At 46.3% G+C, this 12,568-nt stretch overlaps 1 protein-coding gene and 1 pseudogene across 1 annotated transcript in view; one reads left to right on the top strand and one right to left on the bottom strand.

Annotated features, from left to right (window-relative positions):
• The window catches only part of WDR93 (WD repeat domain 93), a 68,470-nt gene extending 58,628 nt beyond the window's left edge, over window positions 1–9,842 (top strand). Inside the window, exon 17 of the mRNA XM_063090817.1 lies at window positions 9,743–9,842. Coding sequence (XP_062946887.1) covers window positions 9,743–9,842 — 100 coding nt within the window. The remainder of the gene's footprint in view (window positions 1–9,742) is intronic.
• LOC134371703 (pumilio homolog 3-like) lies at window positions 1,345–7,137 on the bottom strand (annotated as a pseudogene).
• Window positions 9,843–12,568: the final 2,726 nt, after the last annotated feature.

Consider the following 12,568-nt stretch of genomic DNA (forward strand, 5'->3'; position numbering starts at 1 on the left):
TTTTTTTAAGCATGTTTGTATTATTAGACACAATCATTAAGGCAGGGGTTGGCAAAAAAATGGCCTGTGGGCCACATCTGGCCCACTGCCTGGTTTTGTATATAAACTTTTATTCAAATACAGCCATGCCCATTTGTTTATGTATCATCTATGGCTGCTTGTGTGCTACAATGGCAGAGTCGCAACAGAGACCACATGGCCTGTAAAGTCTAAATTATTTAGTCTTTATCCCTTTATAGAAAATGTATGCCAACCCCTGATCTAGGACCTCTTTTCTTTATCCATCATCTAGATAAATGGTCACATGTGAATTTCTCCTCTTCCCCTTCATTTTTCCACGCTCCCCAATCCTCTGACCCTTTGCTTGCTTTCCTTTCTGCTATAAAAGCATAGTGAACTGTACTCAGTCCACTCTGGAAAAAACAGGCATCTCTTCTAATCTGTCTTAGAACAGATTTCTGGAATTTACAAATCCTTGTTGATTCCCACTGTGATCTGACCACACATTTTGGGTAGAATGGAATCATCAGTGGAGCCCTGGATCCTCGTCCCAGGCCTGCCACTCCGGAGCTGGGGGACTTTGGCAGGATCTTTCCCTTCCGTAGCCTTGACATCCTTATGTGACATGACCTCTGAAATTCTGTGATCTCTCCAGTAACCATAACATCTCACAAGAATTTCCACCTTCTCTATCTAGCCTCTTTCCTCGGGGAGGAATGAAGTAGAATGGTTAAAGTATGCAGGTTTGGAGCCAAACAGACCTGGGTTTGAATTCTGACTCTACCACTTACTGCCTGTGAGCCCTTGGGTGTGAGTTACTTAACCTCTCAGAACCTCAGTTTCCTCATTCATTCAAAAAAATATGTATTGAGTACATACGATGTGCCAGGCTGTGTTCTGGACATTTTAATAATGCTTCATTTTTAGGGTCTGTAGGTATTAAGTGAGATAGTACGGGTAAAGTGCCCGGTACCGGGTGGTTGCTCAGTAAACGTTAAGTGTGATAATGATGATGTGTCCTTCGCTGTTTATCCAAGTTCGTGCCTGGGAAAATTCTAAACATCACCACTAGGTGGCACCAAGCTCCTCTGTGATCTCATGACTGCATTTACCTGCAGCATTTATGTCCTTCCTGTGCTGCCGTGGGTCGCTTGGGTGGCTCTCAGTATCTCATGGAGGGAAGCATGTCCATTCATCAGGAGAGGAATATGTTCTCGTGAGTCTTGGGGGAGAGGGACAATGAAGAAAGGAACAATTGACATTGTCCCTAATTAAAGACTTACCGAGAATGCTCAGCTATTCCTCACATGAAGGTTTCTTATTCTGACCCCTGATGACTTGCTCTCAGGAGACACAGCTGAAGAATTTAGGGGGATGTGTCATGATGTCTATGACTTACTTTCAAGTGGAAATATTTATGGAGAGAGACAGAGAGAAATAGAGGGAGATAAAACCTTAACACGTGGTGAATGAATCTAAGTGAATGTTCATTGTACTACTTGCAACTTTTCTATAGGTTTGAAATTTTTCAAAATGAAAAGATGGGGAGGGGTTATAAGATACTATTTGCAGTATAACCCTGATTTTGAGTAAAAGAGGAAGAGAGAAGATTGGAAATATGTACACCAATAGTAACTGGTTATATTTGGGTTATGAAGAATGTGTGGCTTTTTTCTTTGTGTTTTCCCTATTTTCAACTTTTCTACAAATTAATATGTATTATTTTTGCAAATAGATTAAAAATGATGGTGAAAAGATAAGTCAGGAGCATGAGGTTAGGTCCTGGCTGTAATGAGCAATTTTCCTGGGGAGGGATCAGATCCTGGAGCTTTCTGGTACTCTCTTTTGAGGCTCAGGAACTCTTTGTTTAATGAGGTGGCTTCCATTTCTGTCGATTCTTGTCTAACCTTCCTTTTACAGGCCTAGGTTTAAAGTGGTAAACCTTCCCACCTTACCTAAAGTCCAACAGGTTGCTCACGAGCAGGAATGGACCAAGGGCCAGCAGCTCCAGCTCTGGGCAGCTCACCTCCCACCTGGCTACAGACAGACATTTCTCCCCTTCAACCAAGGTGACCTAATCCTCAGACACCTGCTGAACCCTACTTAGCCCATGAAAGTTGCTCCAAGTTAAGAACTATTACCATAACAGAGTAATTTCCCATTGTAAAAAAGTATATTCATTATTTCTGATATATTATAGATACACTTATAGAAATCATGAAAATACAAAAAAGAAAATTTAGATAATTCACAATCCCACCACCAAAAATCACCAACACCACCAGTAATATGTTAGTGCATTTCCTTCCAGGTTTTTCTCCTTGGCATTTTCACTAATTTCAGATCATATTTCTTTCTTTCTTTCTTTTTTTATTTTTAATTTATAAATAGATTCTTATACAAAGAAGAAACACATAGCAGAGCACACAAATTACCAGTCAGGTGGATCCTAGCCCCTCTTCCGTGCACCGAGAAAACAGAACAGAGAACAGGAATGATATTCCATCTTGTTCTTAACTGTTTCCACCTATGCAGTTTTTCAAGTAGAGTTTCTATTCCTTTGCTGATGTTTTTGTTTTTTTCCAAAATGGGGATCAGGCTTTTCAGTATAGCTTTTACTTTGTTTGCAACTTCATGGTTAGAAAGATTAATGGCACGTCGATTCACACAAGCCCAGGACTTCAGGTCCTTTTACCAACATGCTCTATAAGTGTTTTTGCAAAAACCCTTCTCTTCCATTTTCTTTCATCTTTTTATCTTGCTGTATTAACCACTTGAGAACTAGATTTCCGCACAATGTTCTGCAACATGAAGCTCTCTGTCCTTGCCCCCAGGGTATAGTTCTGCTGCTGCCAAGCTGGCGATGGCACTCATGGCAGGCCAAATGTTTCCAGTGGCAGATCCCAGGATGCAGGACACCAACACACGCAGACTTATCCAGCACCACTTCTCAGGCATGTTTTCGCAGGTAGCTTAACAAAGCTGGAGAAATGGATTCTAAGAGCTCATGTTGGCGGATCTCTGTATCTTTCTCACTGTGTGCGTTTCCATCTCTTTTCTGCAGAACTTCAATGATTTCTTGTACCGTATGTGCAGGATCTCCGGGGCTTAGTAAATACAACAGGACCTTTGTTCCATATCTGTCATTTACTATGTTAGGCAAAGAACTGATAATTTCTGATATGATTATCTGCTGCACAAGCTTAGTATCATCAATACAATCAAATGTTGCCAGCAAAACCAAATGGGACTACTGGCCACCTTTTCAACATAAGTCTTCATTGTTTTCACAATCACTTTTCTATCCTTGGGCGTGCCGTGTCACAGGCAGTGCATGGCCACTCTGGCGCCATCGTGTGTGTGCCGAGTTTACCGCTGCTTCACGGATGGCTTCAGTCAATTCTGATCTGAGTTTGGGGGGTAAGTAAAAAAGCCCAAGAATACTTTTTCTACCAGTGAGTGTTGAATCACAGCTTCCTTTCGGGCCATTGGAGTTAGAATCTGTTTCATTTCATCCACGATAAGCTCCAGTTTTTCTGACTGTACCTCTAACACTTTGTCCAAGTTGGGTGTTCTGCTGACTTGTAAAGCTGAAGTGTGTTCCCATAGAGCTCCTCTGTCAGCATGTTCGTCTGTTCCAAAATGGCTTTGCCATTGTGCGCGTGCTCCACGGTGACTTTGCCATTGTACACAAGCCACAGCATCTTCCTCACGTGGCCTTTAAAAGTTCTGATTATCTCTGCAATCTGTGGTTTACTTTCGTATATGAGAAATTTCTTAACAATATTTCTGGAATGTTTGGCTTTACTTAATTCAACCAGATCATCTCTCAATTCTTCAAAAGCCTGTGTCCTCCGTTCCTCATCACCATACTGAACGTAGCACCGGATCACCGGAGCTGAATCATGTGCGAATGTGATTGTTCTACTTTTCTCTTGAATCGGCTTCTGCAAGTCACTTACCAACTTTATTCTTTTTTCTTTGTCACAGTCTTTTCTTCTTAAAATCTCCCAAATCTGCTTTGCCCGAACAACGATGGCGTGGTTGGTTTTATCACTGCATTGTCTGCCCTGCTTCAGTTCTTTCTGCTTCTGTTTGAAGTCATCCCATTTGGGTTTCTTAGCTGCTCATTCATCACGTTTACTGTCCAGCTGGAATTTTCTCTTCTTGTTGAATTTATTTGCCTGCTAGAATTTGTTCTTCGGGGCTCTGCCCCCTTGTTGCTCGATCTTAAATTACTCCACACCCTTCTTCTCAGATTTTACGGCACTTTTCTCAAAGTTCTTAGAAGTGATTTTAGGTCCATCTTTCTTAACAACTTTTCTTGGGAATGTCTTTGAAGAACCAGAATCACTGTTTTTATGAAATCTTTTTCTCTTGTGATGCCTTTGTACTTTTTCCTTTCCTTTCCTTTTTTTTTTTTAAAGATGACTGGTAAGGGGATCTTAACCCTTGGCTTGGTGTTGTCAGCACCACGCTCTCCCAGTGAGCAAACCGGTCATCCCTATATGGGATCCGAACCCGGGGCCTTGGTGTTATCAGCACCGCATTCTCCCAAGTGAGCCACAGGCCGGCCTTTTTTTCCTGTAATTTTTATTTTCCCTTTGACTTCCATCATAGCAATTCTACACGTGGGCCTGAGTGAGATCATATTTCATGTTCACTTTTGTATGTGGCTTTATGTCACTCCAGAGCATAATTTAATGACTTTTAATTATGAGAAAAACATCTTCATAAATATGTTTATCATGCCATGTGATATTCCATGGGAAGGATGTTTATGATTTATGTCCCTCCCCAATGGTTGGGCCTGCTCAAATAAGGAGACCATCCTTTCTGCCCTGACCTCCCTCAGTGTCTGGAGCACCAGAGGCCATCCTGGTCCCCAACAGACAATGGGAGGGACTCTTCCACCTCTCCCTTCCCAACTGTTTCTCTCCCTGTCCACACGCCTTAGTTACTAAGTCCCAGCTGCAGCTCCTCCCTGGGAAGGCCCCACAGGGTGGGGTGCAGAGGACTGCCTCCCAAGGAACCTTCTGCAGGGAAGGAGGCTGGAGTCAGCAGGGCTGACCACTGGGGCCTTGGGGGCCAGGGAAGGGCTTAAGGCTGACTGAGCATTGAGAGCTCTGGGGAGCAGGAAAGCTAAGAGGAGTGCTCCCTAGGTCTGAAGAAGGAGCTGGGAGGGGACGCAGTGTGTGGTTGGAGGCAGGCCGCCGCTCCTGGTTACCTTAGGGATCAGACTCAAAGGAACATTTACTTGGACCTGATCATAGTATTTGAAGCATATGCCTTATGGCAACCCATTTTCTGGGTTGGGTCCCAGAGAAAAATTGGGATACAGTATGACTTAAAGAGGGCTTTTCCTGTTCTCCTTGCTTTGAAGTCTGATGTCTGGGGCTTTCCCAAAGAGTACCCTCCAACATTTTATTATGAAAATTTTCAAATATGCAGCAGCTTTGAAAAAAATGTTCAGGGAACACCTAAATACCTACAACCTAGATTCTGTCATTAACATTTGAATATCCTTGTTTTATCACACATATCCATACATTTCCCAAAGATTTTAGTTCCCAGCTTTTTTTTTCTTTCTGTTTATTTCCCATGCCTAAAATAGTTTCCATTGGCCCTAAAACTAGGTTAAACTTTAAGGCAGTGGGTTCACGTGGCAATAGATTCAAAGTTTCAAATTTGCAATAGTCTGTCCAAATTGTTTTTACAAAACCGCACTGGGTCTCTAGTAAACAGCCAGTGTGAAACGGAGCCTGCCTTTAGGGCTTTGAAAGGAGGCCAGTTAGCACCAAATGTCCCACCCCCGCCCCGGGGGCCTGGCTTCTGCTGCCCTCTGACCCAGGCCCCAGGGGCACCATTTCCATCTGCCTCCACTCCCTGCCTGCTTTAGTGTCCAACATCTCTGGCTGGGTCAAACTTTTGATCACAAGACAGAATTCTCAGAACACCAGGGAACAGAGAAAAGCAAAGAGTCTCTCACATATTCCCTGTGGAATACAAGGCCAAGCAAGACCCACCCAGCTTTCTGTCAGAAGGTGGCCTTCTGGAATGGCCCAGCAGTCCTAGATCCCTTGGCAAGGGGGCGGGAAAGCCCTGTGTGGACGCCAGGTGACATTTTCCTCAAGGTTGGAGGAGGAGGGGGAAGAATGATATTCTGACCCCCTTTATTGCCATCCCTGGGGCCTATCTTAACTTTCCTTTGCCTTTCTTGAGAAACAAAGGGATGAATCTTTCCCAAAATTATTTATAGATTCATAAACCCTAAATGTGCAAACAATCAGTTTGTTTGAAACCAAAGGCTTTGTACAGGATCTTGCAGATATTCCATCTTCTCTCCCACTTTGAGGATGGGCAGCCTGTCTTTCTGGAATATACACACACACACACCTTGTCAGTATCTTGCTTCAAAACAATAGAAAGTGGTCCCAGTGTGTTAGGCCATCAGGGGAAGGAAAAGCCTTTGTTTGCTGATGGTATAGAGAGTGTCTCAGGCTCCCTAGAGGGCTTTATCCAGGCGGTTCTGTAAAAGCCCCTTGCCAGTCAGTGGCCAGCCTCAGGTGAAGCAGGCGTCTTCCCACTCCTTCCTCACTTCTGACACCGTGGAAGGAAATCACACTGCAGATGCAGCTGGTGCCATGCAGGGGCCCCACCCAGCTTCCATGGGCTCCCTCTACACATTGCCATCCTGCCACCCTGGCTCTCAGTGGGTAGCCTCGCCTCCTGCTTCCCAGAGAACTCCCGTCCCTTGGCTACCTGAGTCACCCCCACCCCACACCCCATCTGCCTCCTGACTCAGAGAAAGAGGTGCCCTGCTCATGCCTGAGGCTAAAACCTGTCCTGAATTTGGTGTCCCCAAGACACCAAGACCTTACTTCCTCCATCATCTTCTCTTCCACTTGGTTGGCAACCTCCTCCCCTCAGCAGGCTTGTCTAATGGGATAATGTCACCATGTTCTCATGTGAGCAAAAGAGGAAAGCAAGCACCTTCCCACCTCTACAGCTAGTGCCCCAGCCGGCTCCAGGAAATGCAGTCCACATGCCACCCCTATGTCCTCTCCTCCCATGTGCTGCTTGCCCCTCTGCTGACTCTCTCTGGGTCACTCCATCCCCACCTTTCTGACCCGACATCCTTACACAGCCACTTTGGTGAGTTTCCCCTAATATTTCTGTAGGGCAGATTCTTGGAGGTGGACTTTCAGGGTTGTGGGCTAGGCATATCTGACCAGTGACGGTTTTACTGCCAACCTCCTGTCACTCTGTGTGAGCATGCCATGTCCTCACCCCTGCCCACACTGGCTGCAAAAGTAGGAAAAAATATCGATAGCTCAGAATTATTTTAATTTGAAAATTAAGGAGGTTGAGCATCTTTTTGTTAGGCATATTGTAAATTTCTGTCTCTTCTGTGCCTGCCCTGGGGATGTACTCATTTTCTTTCCATTTTAAGAGTTCTTTGTCATTATATTGCAAATAATTTTTCCTGGTTTGTTTTTGGGTTGAAGTGATTTTGTTTGCTTCTTAGGACAAACAGATGTTTTCAGTGTCACATAGCTGGAACTTCAGTCTTCTCCCTTAGGCTTTGCTGGGGGGTGGTTGGGAAGAGCCTCAAAATCTGGGTGCAAGCTCTGGAATCCAGCTGCAGTAGGGCGTCCTGACTCTGGCTCCCTCTAGCTGTGTGACTGGGGTAAACCTTGGTGACCTTTGAAAAATGGGTGAGAGTTGTGTGTCTTCACAGGACATTGCCAGGCGCACTCAGTAAAGTTTAGTCATTGTTTATTACCAGATCTATGGAGAAAGCCCTTCTACATGACAACATTGTATTTTAGAAATCACCCATGTTCTCTTTGAGCACATTAATGGTTTTATCTTTGGTCTTCCTTTTATTTTTTTTTTAAAAATATGACCGGTAAGGGGATCTTAACCCTTGACTTGGTGTTGTCAGCACCACGCTCACCTGGTGAGTGAACCGGCCATCCCTATAAAGGATCTGAACCCACAGCCTTGGTGTTATCAACACCACACTCTCCCGAGTGAGCCATGGGCCAGCCCCGAGTCTTCCTTTTAAAACTTGTTCTAGTTCTGTCTATTTGGCTGCCTCCCACATGGTCACTCACTGATACCACGTGGTTCTGATTCAAGCCAGCAATTTTCTTCCACTTATTTATCAGCAGCAGCATTCGCGTTATTAAGATTAACCTTTATGCAGCACTCACTATGTGCCTGGTACTATGCTAAGTGCTTTGCAGATGAAATTTTATTTATTATTATTTTCATTATCATTATCTCCACAGCACAGTGAAAAAGCTGAGGCTTACAGAGGTCAAATTGCCCATCCAGGGTCACCAGCTTGTAACAGAACAAGGGGGGTTTGAACACAGTTTGGGCGCAAAGCCTGAGCTTCTAGCCTACACACACTGCTCTGCCTCTCACCCGCCCACCCCTCCCACACACGGGCAAAGATGCCCACGTACCAAGACATCCATTGCAGGCCTGATTGCCCTAGCAAGAGACTGGAAACCCTACGTGTCATCCATCAATAGAGGAAGAGAATGAGGCAGGTCTTTGAGTGCTTCCCAGAGTGATTTCTAGGACAGATATGAAGTGAAAAAGGCAGCGTGCAAAACTGTGTTGCACTTTCATTTACATTTTAGAAAAACATTGTATGCATGTGTATATAAAAATTGTAAAGGATATATACAAGAAGCTGTTAATTACAGTTGCTTTGGGAACAGTAAATAAGGATCTGAGGTAAGAGGGAGATTTACTTTTAATTGTATACCCATTTGTGTTCTTTGATTTTTTTAAAAAAGAAGCAATGTATAGATTACTTTCTGAAGTTAAATTTTTTTTTATCTCCACATAGATGTTCCACATGCAGAGCCTCAAAACAAATCCAAAGCTACAATCATTGTCTTTCTCCCCAAAAGTGTTCCTCTTCTTGTCTTCTATAAGCATTTTAACGTCATCCCATTCACTCAGGCTCCTGAGGCTGTAACCTGGGTGGCAACCTGCACCCCCTTTCCCATGACAACCCTACCGACTCTCCAGAACTAAGGCCCACCAGCCTCTTCCACCCTGCCAGAGTGCACATCTGTGCATGCACAATGAACCCTGGGCTTCTCTGATTGTTCTGTAGTGCACGTGCATTTAGGGGTTTTTTTTCTTCTTTTATATTTGGCGGCTGGCCCATACAGGAATCAAACTCTGGACCTTGACCTTGGTGTTATCCACATCAAGCTCTAACCAGCTGAGCCAACCAGCCAGCCCTGAGATTTGTTTTAAATTCTTATTTTTCAAAAAGACCCAACTCAAATGTTTTCATTTAAGTGGAATCATATAGTATCTATCCTTTTGAGACTGGCTTATTTCATTCAGCATAATGTCCTCAAGATTCATCCATGTTGTAGCATGTGTCAGAATTCCCTTCATTTTTTAAGGCTGAGTAATGTTCCACTGGATGTACACACCACATTTTGCTTGCGAGCAGACTTTTACTTCCTCAATTCACTGTCCCGCCTATCAGTGCGCATCTCCTGGTTTAGAAGGCTAGACCTGTCATTCCTTAAGTACAGGCTTCCGAGTACTTGCTGTGCACTGGGCTGAGTCCTGAGGACACTGGGTGAAGCAGGCATGTCATCTTCTAGAGTTTCTCTTATTAGCACAGAGTAGTCAAGGTGTGCCCTGGGGGCCTGGGAGCTGGGGAGGCTGCTCTCACTTCCCATTGTGTAACCCTCAGCTTTCAGAAGCTCGAGAAGAGCCAGGTGAAAGAGCAGGAACACTGGACTCGGCTTCGGAGGTACTCCTTGCTGCTCCAAAGAGAGAGCTTCAAGAAGTGACGCCGCCACCCCGCTGGGGCTCTCAGGAAAGGTTTCAGCCACTAGGCAGCTGCTTTCCAGGATGCCCTGAGATGAAGAGACACCACAGCTCTAGGGGCCTGGACTTGCAGTCTGGGACCTCTGCAGAGCCAGCAAAGGGAAAGGTACTATTTGGGGGACCTTCAACTACTAAGCCTCTTGTCAGTGCCCTCAGGTGGGCAGAAGTGTCACTCAAATAAACAGTGATATTGTTTCCAGACTCCAGAGTTGCTGTGGTGTGTAACCCATCATTCCAACCCAGCCCAGATCCCCGCTGGGACTGCCTAATGCTTCCAACCCGAGTCCCAGCCTGGTGAGGACCGCTCACCTCCTAGGCCCAAGACAGCCACTTTCCCCAAATGAGCAAGACGCCCACCCCGCTGGCCACTGTGAGGCCCCCTATTCTCTGCACCCACTTCTTCCTCCCTGTACTGGCTCATAACTTTTATAGAATCATTTTGAAGAGTTGAGGCTGAGCGGTGGAATGACAGCCTGAGGCCACACAGGTAGGGGAGGCAGGGCCAGGGAGGCAGGTGACGGGCAGGAGCTGGGCCCGCTGGCCCACGAATTCGAGGGGCATTGGGGTTTATGGGGGCCCGGTAGAGGCCAGACAGGGGCCTTGCTCTTTAGAAACTGTCCCTCCTACAAGGTCAAGGGTTTAGATCCCCTTACTGGTCCACTGCAAAAATTTTTAAAAATTTCCCTGTACCAGCCAGCCCTAATTAATTAATTAATTTTAAAAAGAAAAAAGAAAGAAAGAAATAGAAATCGTCCCTCCCAGAACTGGATGGAGTCCCCCAGCTCAAGGGCTATGTCTGCCTCTCTGAGGACACTGTGTGGTTTCTTTGAGAACTGCAGGTGGTTAATGTATCCCCGCCTTCCTGATGATGATAAGCTGCCCTGGAAGGTTGACTGCACACAGGGTATGTGACAGCTGCTTCTTCTGTGCCCCCGTCCACCTGCTCCCCTGGGTCACACACCACGGTCCTCGTTGGCACAAAACCTTCCTTATGGTGCTGATACTGACTGGCTGAATGTTGCCTGGATGAAGGATCCGCTCCTGAGACTGTCTGCCTCTCTCCCCTCCTACCATGGGAATGGAAACAAAAGCAAAAGTAGCTCTTTTCAATCATTTTCCTCTGCACAGCAGCACTGCGGCAGCTCTCTTTTGAGACAAGGGAGGAGAATTTAGGAAGGTGGGCCTTACACCCCACCTGAAGATGATGGGGAACCAACATTTCACATTTAAGCCTTAAGTAACCTCATGAAACATAGATATCATTATGAGCCCCATTTTACAGAGAGAGAAATTGAGACTCAAGTTGCACAGTTTGATGGATTTTTTTTTCAGCAATAAGTGTCAGAAACCCAACTCAGATTTGTTGGCTCCAATAACTTAGACGTCCAAGAGTAATGCCTTTAGTGTAGCTGGATCTAGGTGTTGAAATAGCATCAGGGATTTCCCTCCATTTCTCAGTTCTGGTTCTTCCTTCAGGTAGGCCCTGTGCTTGGGCAACTGCCACTCTCCATATGAATGTCCCTTTCTCAATGGTTCCGACAAAGTCTTGAGCCGCTCCTCACTGGCCTGAATGCATTCACATTCCTGAGCCACTCAGTGTGATGACGGTGCAGGCCTGTGGTGGTGCCTATCCCTGGAGGGACTGGCAAGGGGGACAGCTGTCTGAGGAAAGGAAAATGACAAGGCTGTGAGGCAGGAAGGCGGGAGGGATGCTGAGCAGATGCAGACAGCAGAGGTGCCCTGTCCAGGCAGAGCTAGGATGGGGATCCCAGCTCACCCTCTTCAGTCATATGCTGCCAACCCCAGGCCACCTCCCCATTTCCTATGTGCATGGGGAGAGTGAGGGGGAAGAGGGCAGCTGTGGCATTCACAAGGAGCCTTATATAAGGAGGAACGAGGGCCTGGCAAAGTCAGCACTAGGCTGGGGATCCCCAACTGGGAGGCTGGGCTTCCAGGGCTCAAGCCACCCTCAGGCTGGTGCACCACCAGGCTGAAGAGGCCATGCCAATGGTCCCAAAGAGGTCTTTCCCCGCCAGGTGCTTGAGCCCCTTGAAACATCGAGAAACTTATGTCTTCTCAGGGCAGTGCTGGGACTAGGGTGAGGCAAACGAGTGCCCAGGTGCAAAATATCAGGAGGCACTGACTCAGGGCTGTACAAATGCAGATCAGCACTTGAGTACAGTGGCCTCTAGCCTGGCCCTGGGACAAGCAGGGGCTTTGCGGCTGGACCAGGCTAGCTTCCCTCCCCAGCCCTGAGCTGCCCCAGTTCTCCAGGTGGCAGCATTTCAGAATCCTGGGGCATCCATGTGCCCCTCAGATGGACGTGTTTATTAGCAACACGTGGCCAGAGGACACGGTCCCAGGGCAGCTGAATCTGAGCTTGCCTCCCCTCCACGTGTCCCCAGCAGCACTGCTCTAGCGACAGTCTGCCATCTGCCCATAGGACAACTGTTGACCACCACTGCTCTTCCTCTACCCTTGCATTCAGATTGTGACCTTGGCATGTCCTTGAATAAATTGCTTGAATATACAACAATCGAGTTAGCTACACTTCCTCAAAAGGCTGGCCCATCAGCCTCAGCATTTACACGCACAGCTGACTCAGTGTGGAGCAGCACGTGTCGTCAGCAAGCAGAAGCAGGTTCCCTGCTGCAATGGCACTGGTGGCCAGTGTGCATTAAGAACTTTA

The sequence above is a fragment of the Cynocephalus volans genome, chromosome 3 (assembly GCF_027409185.1).
Source record: "Cynocephalus volans isolate mCynVol1 chromosome 3, mCynVol1.pri, whole genome shotgun sequence".
Classification (NCBI taxonomy): domain Eukaryota; kingdom Metazoa; phylum Chordata; class Mammalia; order Dermoptera; family Cynocephalidae; genus Cynocephalus; species Cynocephalus volans.